General features: G+C 47.7%; 1 protein-coding gene across 1 annotated transcript in view; it reads left to right on the top strand.

The window, feature by feature from the left end:
- Window positions 1-21,542, top strand: part of LOC147703511 (uncharacterized) — a 112,548-nt gene extending 91,006 nt beyond the window's left edge. Inside the window, exons 7-8 of the mRNA XM_086931880.1 lie at window positions 18,762-20,611; window positions 21,442-21,542. Coding sequence (XP_086788006.1) covers window positions 18,762-19,435 — 674 coding nt within the window. The 3' untranslated portion in view covers window positions 19,436-20,611; window positions 21,442-21,542. The remainder of the gene's footprint in view (window positions 1-18,761; window positions 20,612-21,441) is intronic.
- Window positions 21,543-22,561: the final 1,019 nt, after the last annotated feature.

The raw sequence follows: 22,561 nt of genomic DNA, 5'->3' as shown, positions 1-22,561 counted from the left end.
GAGGGGTGCTGACAGGCTGGGCATCAAGCTGACGTAGCCCACGCCCACGACCTCCGTCATCTTTGAGACTTTTCACAAGAAGCACCTGTCTCGGCTTCTATTGCCCTTGGTTCCAGGATTAGTGGAACCTGCAATGGAGCTCTTTCTCACTCCGGCAGTGACGTAGGCAGTCCTCTCGTGGCTGCAGAAGATGTACAAGGCACCTGATACGGACCCGGCTTTCCTCCGGACGGATCCCATTCCGGATTCCGTAATAGTGACGGCGGCGAGAAAGCAGCACGCCACCACTCCATCGTCGAATGTGCCTCCGGACAAGGAGAGTCGCTGGTTGGACTCAGCGGGCAGGAAGGTATGCGGGATGGCCGCTACCCCCATGAAGGCTGCCAGTGCATCAGCACTGTTGGGGCGCTATGATCGGACCCTGTGGGAGTCCCTCCAACAGGTCGCAGACCTCCTCCCTCGGGAGAAGAAGGAGGACTTTATGGAGATCCTGAACGAGGGGTTGCTGGTGTCGAATCAGCTCATCAGCGCAGCTGCGGACTCGTCGCTCCTGGCAGCCCATGGTTACTGCCATGGTATCAACCAGAGGCGCCACGCTTGGCTTAAATTGGCATCTTTAAAGCCCGAAGCCCAGCAGAGGGTGGCCAATCTGCCCTTCTCAGGAGAGACCCTCTTAGGGAAGCACGCTGACGACGACATGGCCCGCATAAAGGCGGAGGCCGAGACTCTGACAGCGGTGGGCTTGGAGAAGCCCAAGGACCAGAAGAAAAACTACTGCCCGTTCCAAAGACGGTATGGGGCGCAAGGTAGAGGGCGAGGACAGCAGTCTGGACAGCAACAACAGCAGCAGTTCCAGAGGAAGCCCTTCCAGAAGCGTCAGAAGGGCAAGGGTGGTCAGCAGTCTGCCACCGCGTCCAAAGGCCCGGCCGGGTCTTGGCCCTGAGGGGTTACTTCCCCGTCATCCGTTACCCACTCCGGTGGGGGGAAGCGTTCAATATTTTCTGGCAGAGTGGAGAAAAATTACTCAGGACAAGTGGGTGCTGAATATTGTTTGCAATGGATACAGTCTTCGGTTCACCAGCCCGCCTCCAGCAATTCCACCGGTCAGCTCGCAGTTTCAGCTGCGCGAGCTCCAGGCAGAGGCCGATATCCTGTTAAGGAAAAGGGCTATAGAAGACGTCCCTCTGTCTCAAAGGGGAAGAGGTCTGTACTCCCGGTTCTTTCTGGTTCGCAAGAAGGACAAGAACGAGTTCAGGCCCCTTCTGGATTTGCGACAAGCAAACAAGTGGATTCGCAGAGAGAAATTTCGCATGCCTTCGTTACATTAGATTTACCCTCAGCTGCAACGGGGAGACTGACTATGTGCTATAGACCTATAGGATGCGTACTTCCATGTGCCCATTGCACAGAAACACAGGAAGTTCCTGCGATTCCAAGTCGGCTCCAATCATTATCAGTACACAGTACTGCCATTCGGGCTGAAGTCTGCGCCCAGGACGTTTTCGAAGTGCATGGCAGTGGTAGCGGCACACCTGAGGTAGAACAAGGTGTTTGTCTACCCGTACCTGAACGATTGGTTGATCAAAGCCTCCTCCTTCTCGGAAGCTCAAGCGCACTTCCGGAGGACGTGCGTTCTTTTGAACAAACTGGGGTTGCACATCAACATGTCCAAGTCTGTCCCGACTCCGGTCCAGTGCATTCAGTACTTGGGAGCCTCCACCAACACGCTGTCGGCAAGCGTGTCTCCTTCGCAGGAAAGACGATTATCACTCCTTCGGAAGGCTCAGGCTCTTATGACCGCTCCATCTACAACAATTAGGACGGTGTCTTCTCTACTGGGGTCGATGGCCTCCTGTATCTTCCTCACGCCACACGCACGGCTTCACATGAGACCGCTGCAGGAGTGTCTGGAGGATCAGTGGGACCAGAGGAGAGGCAACTGGGACGACAAGATACGACTGTCTCTGCATGCTCTACAGTCTCTGAAATGGTGGTGTTCAGCGGAGAATCTCCTCAAGGGGGTTCCCTTCCACAAGAATATTCCCACTCAGACTATCGTGACGGATGCTTCTCTCCACGGCTGGGGGGCGCATTCCTGAGACTTACAGATACAAGGAACGTGGTCCCCGACGGAGTCCACGTATCATATCAATTTCCTGGAACTCAGAGCTGTTCACTTGGCACTGAAGGCCTTTCATCCGTCCTTCCAGACCAACTCTCTGCTTGTACAGACGGACAATACGACCACAATGTATTACCTCAACAAGCAAAGGGGTTCGAGATCGCGCACCCTGTCGCAGGAGGCGCAGGCGATCTGGCACTGGCTGCTAGCCAGAGGACTGACGATAACGGCTACCCATCTGCCAGGTGTGCAGAATGTTCAGGCAGACGCACTGAGCAGACTGATTCAGGAAAACCACGAATGGGCCATAAACGACGAAGTACTAGGAGAAGTCTTCGCAAGGTGGGGGGCTCCAGACGTAGATCTGTTTGCCACCGCTGAAAACTTAAATGCCGAGACTTCGCATCCAGGTACTGCCAGCAGGGGACGCTGGGGAATGCGCTATGGATCAACTGGTCGAACAGCTTTCTGTATGCTTTTCCACCCATTCCCCTGATTCCGGCGGTGCTCATCAAGCTGTCCCAGTCCAGGGCACGGATGATCCTGATTGCCCCGGAATGGCCCAGGCAGTGGTGGTTCACGGACCTGCTTCACCGGTCTCTCCTTCCTCACATACGGCTGCCGTGCCGGCCGGACCTTCTCACGAAGTTCGGGGGGCAGATGGTGCACTCCAACCTCTCGTCTTTGAGTTTGGCGGTATGGCTCCTGAGATAGTACAATATGGTCATTTGAATCTTGCTGAAGATTTTATGGACATACTGAAGGAGGCTAAACGTCCTCCCACCAGGACTTCTTATGCTTGCAAGTGGAAGAGATTCTGCATCTGGTGCAAGTCCAAGAACTATCAGCCACATGCATCATTGTAGGAATTTGCGATTCTTAAATTGCGAAAATTAAGGAATCGCAATTTAGGAATCGCAAATTCCTATGCATCAAGAAATCGCAAAAGTTTTTGTGATTTCTTAATTTTCCTTATTTGCGATTCCTTAATTGCGAATCGCAAATAAGGAATCGCTTTACATTGATTCCTATGGGCCTAGAGGCCCATAGGAATCAATGGGAAGGCATTCTCATTTTGCGAATTTGCAATTAAGGAATCGCAAAATGAGAATGCAATTTCAAGGGTGCAGAGGGGGGGGTCCAAAGGACCCCCCCCTGCACCCCTGAAATGTCACGTAAGTACATTTTACTCACACACATGTCCCAAGGGCATGTGTGTGTGTAAAATATAAGTTTCAAAAAAGGCATTTTTTTGCATTTTTGAAACTTTTCGCAAATTACCATGAAGGTTTACTTCATGGATATTTTCCCCTTCCAAATTGCGAATTTGCAAATTAAAATAAATCATGCATAGCATTTAAGAAATCGCAAAATTTGCGATTTCTTAAATGCTATCGCAATTTGAGAAATCGCAAAAAATTGCGATTTCTTAAATTGCGAAAAATGAAAATAAAATGATGCACCCAAAAAAGGTTTTTGCATTCGCAAACGGCCGATCTTTGCGATTTGCGCCGTTTGCGAATGCAAAAACTCTTGATGCATGTGGGCCTATGATCCAACAACATGTAAGGAAGATGTCATCCTTCCATATCTGTTAAATTTGGCGCAGTCTGGCCTTAATTTTCATTCCATTAAGGTTCATCTTGCTGCGTTGACTGCCTACAGGAAATGCCCTTCACAGACCTCCTTCCAGATCCCTGTGATCAAGGATTTTTTTGGAAGGCTTGAAGAAAGTGTTCCCTCCTGTACGGCTTCCTTCGCCTTCATGGGAATTGAATGTGGTGCTGTCCAGATTGATGAAGGAGCCTTTTGAACCGATTCATAAGGCTTCGTTGCAGCACCTGTCCTGGAAGGCGGCGTTCCTCGTGGCCATTACATCGGCACGCAGAGTGAATGAAATTCAGGCGTTGTGTTGCCAAGAACCTTATACTGTATTTCATGCTGCTAAGGTTGTAATGCGTACTCACCCTAAATTTCTTCCAAAGGTTATCTCTGATTTCCATGTTAACCAGACCATAACTTTAGCTACGTTTTTTCAGAATCCTTCAACTCCAGCGGAAAGGTCTCTACATTCCCTGGATGTTAGGAGGGTGTTGACATTTTATCTGGATAAAACCAAAGATATTTGTAGGTCAGACCAATTGTTTATCAATTATGGATCAGTCAGGACCGGTCTTGATACCTCTAAACAGTCCATTTCGAGGTGGATTGTGTCCTGGATACAATTGTGTTACCAGAAAGCTAATAAGACCTTAAGGGGTAAACCTAAGGCTCATTCCACCAGGGGCAAAGCTGCTACGACTGCTTTGCTACGTAATGTTCCCATTGCAGAAATTTGCAAGGCGGCCACTTGGAAGTCGGTCCATACCCTGGACACTGATGCCAGTACAGATGCTCAGGTTGGGCAGGCTTCGCTGCGAAATCTGTTCGCACAGTAGTGGTGTTATTTTTCTTATTCTCCACCGCCGCTTTGGTGTGGGGATGGGCTTGTCATTCTATTCACTAGATTATGACTATACACAGCGATCCCCTACTACAGAAGGAGTAGTTTCTGTCCTGTAACTCCAGTTCTGTAGATGGGGTATCTCTGTTCTAGTCATAAGCGCCTGCCCTCCTCCCCGGTGGAGAAAGATATTCATGTGAGGAATGCTACAGGTCTGGCGTGTTACGACTTCAAAAAGAACTGAAAGTAAAAGGGACCTGCTGTGCATTTTGGGATACTGAGAGAGTTCTGGAAAGTTTTCTTAAAGGCACAGTATCCCTGTCTGAGCCACATAATGGCAGCCTATGGGGCTTGTCTGTCCACCCCTTCATCTCTATCATTCTAGAGGCTTTTGTGAGAAAAGGGAAGTTTTCTCTGTGAGGAAAAACTGGACAGGCTGTGCTGTTTGTGTTTTTTTGGTGGAATATCTAGTTGAAGTACTGGACAGTGTAGCCTGTGGATATAGCTGCATTATCTGTCTTTAAATTCTCTCTTAAGTGTCTGTGCAGGTCTGCGTTTTTTGACAATTTAAGAGATTATTTTTGATTGCTCCGGGGTCCACGCTCATGAGCCGGACTATTCACTAGATTATGACTATAACAGAGATACCCCTACTACAGAACTGGAGTTACAGGACAGAAACTACTCCATTCCTCTTTTCTCTCTTCACCAATCTTTACTCTCTTCTTTAACATCTAAGTACGCTCAGCTATTTATCTGTTCTTTAGGCACATTGATGTCATAATCTCTGTACCATCGCCATACCTGTCAATTGCCTTACACTTCACTTCAATACTAGTAATTTGGGGGGCGTGGCCGAGCAGCACCGGGAATGGCCGCGTAGAATGTGAGCTCCGCTCTGTGTAAGCCCTGACGACTATCCTGAATACCTATCCGCCAGCCCAGTGCACATTTCCCTGCACCGGAACCAACGAGCAACCTAACTCGCAGGCTCCGGCGTGGCCGACCCCCTCCATCGGGGTGTTACAGCCATCAGAAAACCAGGGCCTAGTCGGGGCCTGAGAGCCTGGGCCCAAAGTACTGGCACTGGCCCAGCCGAGGCGACTTCCGGCCCGCCACAAAAACGAAACTGCAGCCGCTCCGACCGACGACTCGCTGGCACTCCGGCAGCCCGGATCGGGGCTAAGTGCTGCAGCAGGGGGGGGCGTGATGTGGAGGTGAGCTTTGGGGGCAGTGACAACGCTGCCGAGGCGGCGGCCGCCAAAAAGGCCGCGAGTGTTGGTGCAGAGGCAGAGGGCCCCGAAAAGACAGGGAGGGGTGCTTTACAGCCCCGGTTTCCCCCTCCCCCCCCCCTGGTAGCAGCGCAAATCCAGGACACACCGAGGAGCTTCGTCCTGATTTTTTCCCCCTGATCAGTGGCGGCTGAAACTGGTGAAAGTGACAGATTAGGTGAGAGGGTGAGACTTCCTTCCCACGTCAGTAACTTATAGCGCACCCTCAAAGGGAGTGGAGTGATGTGTCCCGGGACAATTGCAATGTTGGCTTGACTGCTCTGCTGGGGATAGCTCCTTCAGCCTTGGTCTCACGAATGACTGCTTAAATGGGAATCGTGGCATGTAGCTGGCTGGGGACGTGGACCCGGATGTGAGCCTCGAGATGATAAAGGCACTGTTTTGGTGGACTGGACTCACTGTCACTGGATTGGAGAAGATTCTTCTTGGATGGGGGCGTAGTGAGGAGTGCTGTGGAGAGGATGCCTCAAGCCTGAGTAGCGCATAGAAGACGGCCCTTCTGACGCTGACCCACTAAGCGCCCCCAGGGTGCTGGACTGGGCTATTGGCCCTGTACTAGGCGCGTTAGAGCGCGTGAAGACGCCTGGGGCGACCTTCACTGTCTGCTCCTAACTTAACCCTGCTATTTCTGATAAAATGGATTGCAGAAAAGGCCCTGGTGCCAAGAACTCGAAAGCGGTCTAGGCCAACAAGTTGGATTGGTACACGGTCTCTAAAGAGGCGCAGCTGGGAAGATTATCAGAGGAAACGGCGAGAGGGAACCCGAGCGAAGAAAAGCCGGAGCTTTCTCTGAAGGATGTCATGGAAGCTATCACAGGCGTTAAAACCTCACTGGAACATAAAATGGACTCCATGGCCATAGATATTAATCTTATAAGGGCAGATATGGGGAAACTTAATGAGAAGGTGAAGCAAGTGGAACTGACTACCAATAGCCTGGTTGAAGATGTGTCCCAATTGCAAAAGGAAGTCCATGAATTGCAAACCTCCCGCAACTCAACCAAACTTAAACTGGATGATTATGAAGGCCGCCTCCGCCGTAACACCCTTCGCATCCTGGGTGTGCTGGAACGATCAGAGGGGCAGGCTCCTGACCTATTTGTAGAAGACCTCATCCTCAATCACCTCAAACCGAAGGGCCTCAGCACATTTTTTTTAATATAACGGGCTCACAGGATCCCGGGCGGCCGTCTCAAACCGGGCGCTCCCCCGCTGCCTATGCTGGCCCGAGTCCTCAACTACAGCGACAGGGATGTGATCCTCCAGAACTCGAAAGCCAACTCCCCGCTCAAGTATGAGAATGCGACTATCTGACTCTTCCTAGACTTCACACAGAGAGTGCAAAAACAGAGGAGATCCTTTCTGGCGGTGAAGTGAGATTTAAGGGAAAGGGGCCTGAAATATTTAATGTTGTTCCCGGTCCGTCTAAGAATCAAATCGGATGGTCTGGCATGGTTCTTCGATCGTCTGGAGGCAGTGACGGTGTGACTTGACTATCAGGAAGCTCGGGCCCCAACGGAATGAGGTGCAGGTGGTGATGCGGACAATCGGACTCCCTGAATCAGAGACCTGTTGAACATTGAATTAGCCTACAATTGGGACATGGGTTATTGAAGGGGACGGTGATGGTGAGACTCTGGGGCTAGGGTGATGGGGTTGTAGGGTATTTGACAATTTGCTAACATTATGAATAATAGGACTGACAATTTTATAGATCTGGGGCTCGGACAGGAGCTCAGGAACTCTGGCCCCCTAAGTTTTCTTCTTTCTTTGAAATGTTTGGGGCGACAGGCACTCTGTGGTTTTCAGTGGGCAGTTTGGAGCTCAATGGGCGGGGGGGGGGGTGTTTGTTTTACATGTTGGGTGGTTTGTTGGTTGCATCAGCACAGTAACTTGGTCCAATAGACGTAATGCAGGGCTTTGCGGGCTGTACCGGGTAGACAATGGGGGTAGAGAAATAAAGGTTTTGAGTTGGAACGTTATCGAGTTGGGTACAAATATAAACGGAGTGTGGTCCTTCAGTATCTCAAAAGACAGGCGCCAGACGAGGTCCTACTGCAGGAGGCGCATCTCGTTGGAAACTCATGCAAGGCTCTACACTGGATGGGGTACAAATTGGTTGCACACTCAGGATTCACGTCAGGCTCCAGGGGTGTGGGCGTCTTGATCCGTAGGGCATTCCCATTGGAAGTGACTGCCACGTGGGAAGATGGGAGTGGCAGATATATTGGAATCACAGGCACGTTGGAGGGCCAACAAGTGATCTTCCTATCCATTTATGTTCCTCCGGGGCTACAGGGCACAACATTAGCAGACTTAGGGACGGTCATACTCTCACTCCCTGAGGGTCTTTTACTTTTAGGGGGCGACTTTAACGCAGTCGTCTCTGGTATGGTGGATAGGCATCCCCCACGGGAAACTGGGCGGGCGATGAGGTGGTTGCCAGATTTTATCGAAACAATGGGCCTAGTCGACAGTTGGAGACTACTCCACCCAGATCAAAAGCAATATACTTTCCACTCTGAAGCACAAAACAGTCTCTCGCGATTAGACTACTGTCTGGTCCCTGCTGTACAAGCTTCCTACATAACAGAGGTTACACACTTGGCCAGAGGCATCTCTGATCACTCCCCATTGTGGATCCACATAGTTGCAACTCGGGGCAGAGTGGGAAGGGTGGCCCCAATCAGTCCGTGGTATCTACGCAATCCTAAAATTCATAAAGACTTCATCGTAGCGCTAGATGAATATTTTACTAACAATGTGGGATTTGTGTCCTCTTCTGGGTATTATGGGAGGCCTTCAAAACGGTCATCAGAGGCCAAACCCTGTCTTTGATAGCGGGTTCTAGAAGGGAGAGAGAGAGAGAGAGAGGGAGGTGGTGGAGTTAGAGGCTGAAATAGTCAGGTTAGAGGGAGAATTGGAACTGGGGGTAACACGGGCTAAACTTCATCAGTTGAGCATGAAACAACACGACTATAAGGCGTTAGTCACAGATAGGGAACAACAGGGCAGACTCTGCGACTTGGGGGACAAGGCTGGGAAACTTATCGCCTGGCTAGATAAGAGAGACTGGGCCAGCCGTCCAGTCCCAGAGCTCCTAACACAGGAAGGGATACGACTTACAGAACCGCAGGACATAGTTGATAATTTCGCTGACCACTTTCAAGCGGTTTACACCTCTGTCTCCCCTCGCTCAGAAGCTGATTCCCAACTCTAACTCTGGGACATACAGCTCCCGTGTCTTTCACCTGAAGATCAAAAATTCATGGATAGTGCTCTGACAGCGGACGAGATCGCCTAGGCCATCCGTTCGTAAAACTCTGGTAAGGCGCTAGGCCCCCAACGGACTCCCTATCGAACTTTAGAAACTTAAGCCAGATAAACTTGCACCTTACTTGAAAGACATGTTTGTAGACTCCAGAGACGTAGGAGTCCTCCCTAGAGACCAGAGACTTGCCACAATAGTCATGTTCCAAAAGGAGGGAAAGATCAAGACGAACTGTGCCTCGTACAGGCCTATTTCTCTTTTAAATGCTGAGCCAAAGATTCTGGCTAAGCTCTTGGCAAATCGACTGGTAAAAGTTATTAGCGATCTGGTCCATCCTGATCAATCTGGCTTTATGCCTCACAGAAACACGGCCCTGAACCTACGTAGATTGCACAGGGTCTTGACCAGAGCTCATACTCTTTGGGAGCCAGCTATAATCGCGTCTCTTGATGCAACAATGGCTTTCGATACAATTGAATGGCCTTATCACTGGGCTGTCTTGGCAAAGTTTGGGTTTTGCCCCGAGTTCATCGGATGGATACGTCTGCTATACACAGAACCGCTCGCTCAAGTAGTGGTAAACAATAGAGCTTCAGCTCCATTTTTGCTCGGACGGGGCACTCGCCAGGGGTGTCCCTTGTCCCCACTTCTCTTCTCACTGGCGCTGGAGCCTCTTGCTGCCTGGATTTGTTGGGAACCTTCGATTAGGGGAATGCGGTGGTCCCCTGAATGAGAGGACCGCATATCTCTGTATGGAGATGATATATTGCTTTATTTGACTTCTCCCCGTAAGTCCCTTACCATGATTTTTGATGTCCTGGCCTCCTTTGGGAGGAACTCAAGACTCTCAATCAACTGGGAGAAATCCTTGTTGTTTGTTTTGAGGGGTGATCCACCTACCCCTCCACGAAATTGTCCCATACAGATCAATACAGAAGGGTTCAAATATCTGGGAATATTCGTCTCTCTGGACCCCGCGGTCAGGTATTCCCGAAATCTCCTTCCCCCCCTTGCAGAGGCTTAGAGCGATATTTCTAGCTGGAGGAAGCTCCCCCTCTCGTTGTTGGGAAGAGCAGCCCTCTTTAAAATGATGGCTCTCCTGCGCTTTCTCTACGCCCTGCAAAACACCTTAGATGTGGTGCCACCGATTTACTTCCGTGAGATTAGAGCCTGCAGCGGAGTTTATTGTGGGAGGGTATACCCCACATTGCTTTACACAAACTAACACTTTCCTGGTATGATGGAGGAATCGCCCTCCCAGATATCAAAAGATATTATTGGGCCTCCCAATTGGCGGCGATTAACCACTGCACTTACGGCCGGGTGGATGACCCTGGCTGTGCAATGGATAAATGGCTTCTTCCCGGGGGAGATATAATAGAGCCCTATATTCTCGGCCAAATAAACTAGCGTTAACAGGACCAACTAAACACTTGGTTCAGATCTGGCATGATGCCACAGCTTCGCTGGGCTGGAAGAATAAACTGACTATGGCCACACCGCTGTGGTACTCCGAAAGACTTGCCATACTTTGGAACACAAAAGGGTATGATAGGTGGGATCTTATAGGGATCTCCACGATCAAAGATATCTGGGGGAAGGGGAGAATTAAATAGTTTGAGGAAATGCAGGTGGAATACGATCTAGCAAATGCCGAATACTTCCGCTATGGGCAGGTTCGTCACTCTCTTCTCTCAGCGCTTCCCGGGGAGACAGGGCCCCCAGAGGCCTCTCCTCAGGAGGATAGGATACTCGACTGACACCTTCCCGACAGAACGATCTCCTTGATATACGAAAAATTGATCAACCACAGATCTGACCCCCTTGAGGCACTTAGGGACAAATGGATGCAGGATGGGATAGAGCTAGACGAGAAAGATTGGCAGACTGCAGTGTCCTCTACAAGAGAAGTCGCTATCCCAGCTCGCCTGAGACTAGTTCAACTAAAAATTTTACATAGGATCTACCTCACGGGTCCACGATTAGTACATATGGGACTTTCTGACGGGGGTTATGCAAGCAACAGTGTGGTCTCCTTGGTACCTTTATACATATCATTTGGGAGTGCGAACACATCACCACATATTGGCGCAGCATTCATGACACAATGCATAGAGTCCTGGGGATCTCCCTTTCGCCAGAGGCGAGGAGGTGTTTGCCTAACATTTAGGAGCCGACTGACTTAACTACCTCACAGAAGCAATGGGCTTCACTTGCTTTTATGATTGCTAAACGTAATATAGCCCAACTGTGTGGAGCTGAACAACCTCCCACTCTGGAAGTGTGGGAAAACAATTTAGATTGGTGCATGTTTAGGGAGAAAACTGTATATCTTGCAAGGGGATGTCCTCGAAAGTGGTCAGTGCGCTAGAGGTTTGTTGTCAGTGTTTGGGAAGCAATCAGCTCCTATTACCACTTGTTGCCTTAAATCCCTCCTGACCTCCCCTCTAATGCTCGCCACTGCCATTTTTTTGATTGTTGCGCGCTCTGGAATCGCACTGCCGAACGGAGTCACTGTTCTTTTAAAATACGAATTTCACTGTTCTCACATGTTTTAATCCTCACACTGCTCCGCTAAGACTCTGTACTTGCCTGCCTTGTGTTGATTGCCAGCCCCTCCCCGTTCCACCATGGAAAGTTCTGATTGCGTGGAGGGAGTGTCGCACAACTAGGAAGTGACGTCAGAGCCCAGATCAGCTGTCCTCTGCCAAAAACATCAAATACACATGCCCTGGCCGACGCACAGCGGACACGCTAGAGGTTTGCAGTCAGTGTTTGGGAAGCAATCTGCTCCTATTACCACTTGTTGCCTTAAATCCCTCCTGATCTCCCCTCCAATGCTCGCACGCTCGCCACTGCCATTTTTTAAATTGTTGCGTGCTCTGGAATCGCGCTGCCGAACTGAGTCACGGTTCTTTTAAAATACGAATTTCACTGTTTTCCCATGTTTTAATCCTCACACTGCGCCGCTAAGACTCTGTACTGGCCTGCCTTGTGTTGATTGCCAGCGCCTCCCCGTTCCACCACAGAAAGTTCCGATTGCGTGGAGGGAGTGTCGCACAACCAGGAAGTGACGTCAGAGCCCAGATCAGCTGGCCTCTGCCAAAAACGTCAAATACCCATGCCCTGGCCGACGCGCAGCAGACATGCTAGAGGTTTGTAGTCAGTGTTTAGGAAGCAATCAGCTCCTATTGCAACTTGTTGCCTTAAATCCCTCCTTACCTCCCCTCCAATGCTCGCATGCTCGCCACTACCATTTTTTTAATTGTTGCGCGCTCTGGAATCGCGCTGCCGAACTGAGTCACTGTTCTTTTAAAATACAAATTTCACTGTTTTCACATGTTTTAATCCTCACACTGCGCTGCTAAGACTCTGTACTTACCTGCCTTGTGTTGATTGCCAGCGCCTCCCCGTTCCACCACGGAAAGTTCTGATTGCGTGGAGGGAGTGTCGCACAACCCGGAAGTGACGTCAGAGCCCAGATCAGCTGGCCTCTGCCGAAAACGTCAAATACCCATGCCCTGGCCGACACGCAGCGGACGCACTAGAGGTTTGTAGTCAGTGTTTGGGAAGTAATCCGCTCCTATTACCACTTGTTGCCTTAAATCCCTCCTGACCTCCCCTCCGATGCTCGCCACTGCCATTTTTTTAATTGTTGCGCGCTCTGGAATCGTGCTGCCGAACTGAGTCACTGTTCTTTTAAAATATAAATTTCACTGTTTGCCAGCGCCTCCCCGTTCCACCACGGAAAGTTCAGCTGGCCTCTGCCGAAAATGTCAAATACCCATGCCCTGGCCGATGCGCAGCCAAAGGCAAGCCTGTCTGCGCCTGTTCGCGCCAGACCATCGCCAGGAGCCAGAAACTCTGCCAGTTTCCATGCCGCTCATGCCTCTGACTCAAAAGCTAGGATAACCTATTCCAACTCAGACCTCGTACTAATTAGGGACCGGTCACCTATCCCCACCCTGGCCAGTGGATCCCATGCCTACCCTCACAACTTCCCCCTGACTTTGGAAGGCCCCCTCTCATGCATCCACTGCGGCTTCCAAAGCCTTTCCACAGGATCCAGTAAGCCCTACACTAACCGTACGGACAACAACACCTTCATCAAAGCCAGCTGGGACTGCTTCCTAGTCAATGTCCGCTCGCTTCCCAAACATGCCACAAATATCTGGGATATTTTAGCCACCTCTCGCCCTGATATAGGATTTTTGACAGAAACATGGTTAAAATCCTCTTCCACACCAGCCATTGCTTTGGCACTTCTTGAGGGCTACCGCATCATAAAACTGGACAGATCCCACAAGACTGGTGGAGGGACGGCTGTCATTTATAAGGACCCCATAAAAGCCACCATAATAGTTCAACATCTCTGTGACAAAATAGAAATTCTCATATTCAGGTTGGACCTCCACGCAAACTGAGCTGGAAGGGCTCTCTTGTTTACCACTCCCCTGGACCTCTTTCAAGCTCCATTACCACTCTCATGGACTTGATTGCTCCCCACGTAATTTCATCAAATAAATTCCTTCTCCTTGGTGACTTTAATGTCCATAGTGAGGACACTCAGGACCCAGAAGCGACCACCTTCCTTAAGGAAATGGCAACACTCGGCCATACAAAAAAGAATAATGCCCCCTCACATACTGCCGGTCACACCTTGGACGAGGTACTATCCAACTCCTCCGAGACTATCTACAAATCCACCAATCCCCTAACTTGGTCAGACTACTTGATAGTCTCATTTGGCCTGATGGGTCCTCGGGAGCATGTACATAAAAATTCTCCAGTAACCCATAGCCACAGACAATGTCACAAACTCACACCCACTCTTTTTAGGTCTCGCTGTTATATCCCGCAGGGATTAATAGGCGAGTATATAGTAGGCGAAACAAACTCTTGACCAAGCGCAGATTACAGGCAGTTCATGTGATCCAGTCGTGTGAAACACGCGTGCACGTCAAACCCATCAGCCTCGCACCAGACTTCAATGGAATGCCTCCCAAGCTGCTCCCCCGCCCCCCACCATCAGCCTTCAAAGCAATGTGCTCCCGCCCCGTCCCCGACAGCAATGCCAAAAGCTTGTTTACAATAACGTTCTCGTGTTACTTGCAGCTTTGCACTGCCACCATCATCTCCTGCTCGTGTTTTTACGCACTTTCACGGCCAATGCTTGTCTCTACGCTTTTTCTCCTCACCCTTCATCTCCCTTTCCTTTGGTCTCCGTTTCTCCACTTCTTAATCACTGTCTTTCTTTGTTTCCTGCTCTCTTTCGCCCTTTTCCTCATTCTCATTCTACACACACTCTCTCTCTCTCTCACACACACTCTCTCTCACACACACACACTCTCTCACACACCCACACACACTCTCTCTCACACACACACACACACACTCTCACACACACACACACTCTCTCTCACACACACACTCTCTCTCACACACTCTCTCTCACACACACACACACTCTCTCTCACACACACACTCTCTCTCACACACACTCTCTTTCACACACACACACACACACTCTCTCACACACACACACACACACACGCTCTCTCTCACACTCTCTCTCTCTCTCTCTCACACACACACACACACACACTCTCTCTCTCACACACACACTCTCTCTCACACACACACACACTCACACACACTTTCTCGCTCACACACACACACTCTCTCTCTCACTCTCTCTCTCTCTCTCTCTCTCTCTCTCTCTCTCACACACAGTACAGCCTTCTACCGTCACCACTCTACCACTATCTCCACCAACACTCTATCACCCTATCCGCCACCACCCTATCCACCATCCTATCCACCACCCTATGCACCGCCACTCTAGCACCCACACTCTAGCGTCCTCTCTTCGTCCCACCACTCTACCCTCCAACTTCACCCTCCAAATCCACCCTCCAAATCCACCACCATCCAAATACTACTACACCCTCCAAATCCACCCTCCGACTACACCCTCTAACTCCACCACCCAACTACACCCTCCAACTACAAATCCGCCCTCCAACACCACCCTCCAAAAACACCATCCAACTCCACCCTCCAACTCCGTCTACCTCCACCCTCCAACTCCAACATCCAACTCCACCCTCCAACTCCAACATCCAAATACACCCTCCAAATCCAACCGCAAACTACAACTACAGACTCCAACTCCTCCCTTAAAATCCAACTCCACCCTACAACTCCACCATCCAACTCCAACCTCCAAATCCACCCTCCAACTCCACCCTCTAAATACACCCTCTAAATACACCATCGAACTACAACTCCACCCTCCAACTCCACCCTCCAAATCCAACTCCACCATCCAAATCCAACTCCACCTAACTTTTATTTAAGTATTAATTATTTAAAAATAAGAAAAATATTGTTATTTGTAAAATCAATACTTCTAAGTCACGTAAATACAAAACATGTTGCATTAAAAATACTATAGGTGTCACATTGTCAAAAAATAAAAGTATTAGCATTGTAAATGACAAAGCTATTTCACAATTTTCAAAAATAACAAATTTGTCATGTACAAGACAAATAACTCAAACTTTCCTAACGCGAGACCTACTGCATTGCAAATGCTTGTTAATGAAACTTTTACCCATCCCCACTACTCTTCCACGGACACTGTTGAGGGACGCCTAAGGACTTTCCAAGACTCTGTCAGACACACTATAGACACCCTGATTCCCATAAAAAAAAAACAGTGGCGCCCCTCATCCGTCTCCAGACTCCCTGGTATTCGTCAGATCTTAGAGCAGAGAAGAGCAAGTGTAAAAACCTTGAACGACTCTGGCGCCGTTCTAAAAACATGCTGGACAAAGAAAAGTTCAAATCTGCCCTTGATAAATATCACAAAAATCTTAGGAAAGCTCGGAAAAACTACATAGCCACCCAAATCGAGCAAGCGGACAACACATCAAAAACCTTGTTCCACATTCTCAATACACTGATCAATCCCAAAGCATGCAACCCTGATGAAGAACTTTCCCAATCTTTATGCAACAATATTGCCGACCATTTTACACAAAAAATCGAAGAAATTTACAACAAAATATCCTCTCCTAACACCAACCCCAGACCACTCCCAACACAAGGAACCCCCCATCCCCACAGTATGTGCACATTGAAAGACTTCCCTCTTCTCACCACACAAGACACAGAGAATCTACTAAAATCTGGCTCCCCTACAGATCTTATACCCGCCAAAAGCACAATCGAATTGCGGAGCCCCTTTGTCCCATCCTCAATCACTCCATTAGCCAAGGCACACTTCCTAAAAAATGGAAAGCTGCACAGATTATGCCAATCAAGAGAAACGCTAAACTGCCACCGAACGTTGTTACCAATTACCGACCCATCTCACTGCTTCCCCTGTATAGAAAACTACTGGAAAAACACATCAACAAGCACCTCTCAGCCTTTGTGGAGTCCTCTAACTGTCTCGATATATCTCAATCAGGGTTCCGTCCTCGGCATAGCACCGAACTGGCCTTGGTTCACGTAGCAGATGACATTCGTATGCAGGCGGCGCAGATAGTGCGGTAATTCTCATACTGCCCGACCTGTCCGCCGCATTCGACACTATCTCCCATCAGATCCTGCTAGACAGACTACATTCATTAGGCGTCCAGGACGCTGCCCTTGAATGGTTGAAGGACTTCCTTAAAGACAGAACACAAACAGTAAATCTCGGACCCTTCAAGTCCAACACCACAATGGTGACCAAAGGGGTGCCCCAGGGCTCGTGTCTCAGCCCCACCCTATTCAATGGGTACATTGCCCCCCTAGCGTCACTCCTTAGGAACATCGGGTTTACCCCGATTCCCAACTTCTTCTGTCCTTTGACAAAAATACCCCCAACATTCAAGAAATATTTGGTAATGGCATGAAAGAAATTTCTTCCTGGATGAGCTGCAATTTTTTGCAGCTTAACACAGATAGAACAGATATCATGCTTTTCAAAGATGCCACTACTTGCTGGGCCCCCAGCTGGTGGCCTGAAGAACTCGGGCAGCCCCATCGCCCAAGTTAGTGGTAAAAACCTAGGAGTTCTCCTTAATAACAACCTGAATATGGATGAACATGGCGCTACCAAACCAGCATGCTTTCACGCCCTCAGCTTGCTGCGCAAAGTCTTCCATTTCCTCCCCCCCCTCCACACGAAAGACTCTTATCCACACACTAGTACTCAGCCGCCTGGATTTCAGCAATGCCTTGCTGATCTCCACCAAAGAATCTGCCCTTCAGAGCCTGCAGGTTGTGCTGAACACGGCGGCCCGTCTGGTCACGAGCTCCCCGCACCGAACCCCCTCTCTCCCACTCCTACGTAAACTCCATTGGCTTCCCATTCGCAAAAGAATACACTTTAAAATCTGTTGTATAGTATTTAAAAGTCTAAAATAAATGGGACCGGTCTATCTCACCAACAAACTGTCCAAATACACTCCTTCTCGCACTCTCCGCTCGGAGGGGAAAGGCCTTCTTGTTGTACCCCGCATCAAACAAACCAGAATGGGAGGCAGATCCTTCTCCTACCTTGCCCTCAAACTCTGGAACAAACTCCCCTGGACCTTCACACTTCTACCAACTATCTGATTTTCAGAAAAAAACTAAAAACCCTGCTTTTCTAATCTCTGCCCCACTTGCCTGCTATTCACTGCCTCCCTCCTAGTCTCGGTTTAGCGCGGAGATACCCCACCTGGGGTGATTCAGGCGCTTTACAAATGACATAAATAAATAAATGGTTTGGGGTCCCTGGAACAGCTACAGAGGAGATATTTGTACCCCCACCGCCGAATTCTTCTTTTGACACCCACCCCCTCCCCGTGAAGTTCCCTTACAGTCGTAAGATTTATTTATCCTGTGATCCCCGGATGTGTACGCGATGGTTCTGGTAATTTGCCTGTTAGACATTTATCATGGAGTTCCAATGTTTTGTCTTATAAAACGTTGTGCAATTTATTTGAACTAAAACAAAAAAAGGAATTGCCGTGCTGATACAGAATCAGTGTTTTGCATGGCAAATGTGTGTATAAGTCTCTCCATCTTTGCACCTCTGCCTCCGCCCAGTTTGCTCTGTCTGTATTTGATATAATTTCTCAGGTCTGGTAGGCAACATATTGGGAGCTCTGCTAGGTTCTCCAGCAGTATCTTGCCCCCTGCATCAGCATAGGTGCTTTGACAGATCCCTGTTGTTTTCAGAGAAGTGATTTTCCTGTCCAGTCACCACCCATTTTGTTATAGATTAACTGTATCACTTGGTGATCAGATTGTGCCCACCTCTCTCCTAGCTATGGTGCAAGAACGACGTTCTGTGGAGGTTCAAGCCCACCTATTTGACTTTGGAGCTGGTGTTTGTCTACTGACACATTGTGCCTGTGGTGTCCCCAAGCATCAAAAACAAAGTTAAACAATCTTAATAAGAATATTTAAAACCAAGACTCAACAGAATGTACTATTATAAACTAAGGTATGGTGATACTAATAATGATCAATTAGGAATCTAATTAATTTCCACACACATGACTGAGACTCATTTTAAAATGCTGTGTTTTCTGTAATGACATTTACGTATATGACGAAAGCTAATAACCAACTCTTTTTTCAACCCAACAGGTGACAGACGAATGAAGAGACAAAAGAAAGATTTAGAGTTATTACAGTATGCCAGACCACCTGCACTCCAAAGAGCTAGTACAGGGCCTAAAAGCAAGAAGCTACCACAGATATTTGACAGGGGGATACATTCTAGAAGCAAGCCTTGGTCTGAAAATGTACAGGAAATGAAAAAGGAAAAAACTACTGAATGCAGAAGTGAGTTCAGTAATTCAGAACATGTTGATTCACCATGGGAACAACCGCAAGCAGAAATATCAAACAAAGATAATGAATGTGAGGGAAATATGAACAGTTTCGTTTTTCAAAATGTTCTCCCAGATGCACATCAAAATCAGGCACCATATCAATGCACGGAGTGTGGTACAAGCTACAGTCTAAAGGAAGAGCTTGTCCAGCATATGAGATCACATTCGGGAGCTGAGCCATATGTATGTACTGAGTGTGGAAAAAGCTTCTTTCGTAAGGCAAAGCTTATTATGCATCAACGAATACATACAGGAATCAAACCATATGAATGTTTATTCTGTCACAAAATGTTCAGTCGAAAAGATAATCTGAATGGGCATATGAGAATACACACAGGAGAAAAACCATATAAATGTACTCAGTGTGACAAACGCTTCACTTGGAAATGTGATCTGAATTCTCATCAAAAGAGACACCAGCTTTGACATGGCCCCACTCATTAGAAAACTTCTGATTAATGGTAAAATAATATAAAACTGTATAAACTATGCAACTGTACTAAAGAGCAAAAAGTATGACGCAAGACTGTACTACATGGCAACAGAGGCTTCTGATTATAATATCACAACACAACCAAAAAGCAGTAGCACCGTATTATCTTCTACCTCAAAACATGATTTATGGGAAACAATGTACAAGAGGGAAAAGCAGTATTGCAGAACAAAATGGCCTTAATATTTACAGGCACTGGAGAACTAAGCACTGCATGCAGAATTTCAACTTAATTGGTAAATAGACCAGAAAGCAGGTCCACTTGCTACACATGCAATACAGTAGTGTTCCATAATTTGTGAGTCTTAGAGCTTGATTATGACTCAGATTGTAAATTCCGGTCTCCAGGGAAACAGGAGTTTACAAAGGGATCGAAATTATGAGTTGTGTAATAATTATTTCAAACCTGCAGTCCCTTCCCACCATCCCCCTAAAATATTTTGACCAGAAAAAATCAAGCAAAATATATCTGGGGTGTTGGAAAGCCAGGAAAAGAGGGCGGACATGCATATTGTGGTGTGTTGAATGTTGCATCCACATATTATGCCTCAGTTTGAGGGCATAAACACGCTATAAGAAGAATTTGTGGCACTCAGTAAATTCCACACCTCAAAGTAATGGTATGTACTGAGTGCACTAAATTCCCCCTGGTGTTTCATATATTTGTAATCAGAATATTAGAAGGAAAATGTGGTAGAACAACAGTTAGACATTAGGCCAACAGACAGGCCCATTCAAGTAAGTAAATGAGTATGATTTCCAGAGGATAGCACACACCACAGAAATGTAAGTCCAGCGTTCAAGTGTCTTAACTGGAAGAGTAATGGTGTCACAGAATTAAATAGTACTGATTAGTCAGTATACTCAATTCGTAGCTATGATTATTACACAATAACATCAGAGACCTAACTATAACAGCTTTCTGACAAGCGTTTGAGGAAACAGTTCCACACTGTAGCGATGGTTTCAAAATTTCAGGTTCGGCTTTTGCATGTGTGCGAGAGCTCTGTTTGAGTCAACAGGTCAATTGCTACAGACTTACACTATTTGTCACATCTCTCAACAAATTTTTATTCCATTATGCATTCCTGCTTTCCCTGACTGCTCCAGTTTTATGGGGAAAAAAATGGTTTTTAGAGGTCAGAGAATGGGCGCACTGCCAGAATAGAAGCACTATAGGATAGAGTGAACGGTGGTGCAACTGGGTGAGTGGACAACCATATAACCACCCAAAGGAGAAGTCAGCTAGCTGTACTAATCCAACGTTAAAATGAGAGGCATACCCTATGCACACACTCAATGAGTATAAGAAGGTCACAATGTGGCCCTGAACAATTTAGCAGTTAGATGCAGAGGAACAACAGTAATACATACAATATTAAGCAGTTAATGCGAAAGAATGAACATATATAGGCAAAAAAAGTCTTGTTGTCTTGGTTTAATTTATCACAGCTTGAGAACAACCAGCCGACACGTGTTTCATCGCATTTCGCGAATCTTCAGGGCTCTGAATGGTTGTGTGTAGACCAAGAGGTCGCTCTTCCGGTGATACTTCCGACCCAGAGGGGCCCAAGACCAGTATTAAATTCAATAGTCGGGTTGAATTAATTGGCTGACAAGCGTAATGCGCTCTTATAGGTCACCCGGGAAATGGTATAATGGTCAGAAAATATTTAGATCGTTCCGTATCCAAGTATTCTTAAGCGAGGGCTGAAAGAGGTCGCTCTATCGCCTCGTGCAAGTGACCGTCTGCAGACGTCTAGTTCGCTTCGTATCTCCCGGGTGTCTGTGTTCGTAGTGCGGACCACGAACACAGACACCTGACTATTGAATTTAATACTGGTCTTGGGCCCCTCCGGGTCGGAAGTATCACCGGAAGAGCGACCTCTTGGTCTACACACAACCATTCAGAGCCCTGAAGATTCGCGAGATGCTCCAGTTTTATGGTTCTGAGGAAAGAGAGCCAATGCAATTCTTCAAAAGATAATATACAATTGTATGTGTAACACAAATAAAATGTAATCTTTCAAAGCAGGATACTTTCAGTATGCCCAGACTATGTTTCATTAAAGCGGGGGAGCTAGTTATTGTATACACTTACAGGTCTACCACTACATGTTTTTAACATTGCATTGAATGAATCTTCTTAAAAAGAGGAAACAATAACAAAAGAAACATGGGCATCATGTACAAAACGTTTTGCAGTTGCAAAGTCTCCTAATAGCAAAGAAAGGCTTTGTGACCACCAAAGAATATATTGGTATATAATATATCCATTTTAAAAGTTGTAAACGTTTTTCTGACTCGTGCAAGGAGTTTGCAACCCATTTGGGCATGAAAGGGGTGTGCATCTCCTATTTTAGAGTTACAATGGGGTGTATCGATGCTCTGCAGAAACAGTTGTGGTCACAACCACTGAGATAATAACACCTCAAATGCACTTCTATCAGATTTGCAGTGGGGTCAGCTTCCCATTTGGAAAAAGTGTAGGGTGGCCTCCAGGAAAACACTCCATGCTCCCCCCAATGTTTTCCAAAATGGGAAACAACATGTTCGAGGCATGAGTGGCTGTAGATAAACATGCTTTGCATAAGACCACCATCTAGTGTTGGGCTCGGATGATTGCAAGTTGTTTTTCTTTGAAGAATTATTTTCGAGTCACAAGGCAATGTGACTTCTCCCTTTGCCATCATTGCAATGTGCATCGACTCCAGCATTAGATAGTTTTTTTTCCGCCAAGCGGTTCGGATGTACTCCCTCTCGCTCCGGTTCGACAAAGTCCTTTTGGCCTCCGTTCCGTTAGCTAGTTATCTACATTCAACGATATTGTTTCTATCGAGTAGTTTATTCTACGTCTCGAATATCTTCAACAGGTTGGATCTAAAAAATAACCTCTCGCCCTAAGGGCCACGCCTGACTCCATAGTTTCCACTCTGTCAGCTCACTAAGAAAATAAGCTGCTAATGGACCGCACTCCATTCCATTTCTGTCTGCAGTGCCATTACAAATATCCCCATACCTATCTCCATTTGGTCTGTATTCTAGTGGAGAAGTGTGGC

Source organism: Lissotriton vulgaris, chromosome 7 (genome assembly GCF_964263255.1).
Source record: "Lissotriton vulgaris chromosome 7, aLisVul1.2, whole genome shotgun sequence".
In the NCBI taxonomy this organism is placed as follows: domain Eukaryota; kingdom Metazoa; phylum Chordata; class Amphibia; order Caudata; family Salamandridae; genus Lissotriton; species Lissotriton vulgaris.
The sequence above is the reverse complement of the archived record's forward strand: the minus strand, read 5'-3'. Positions and strand labels throughout refer to the sequence as shown.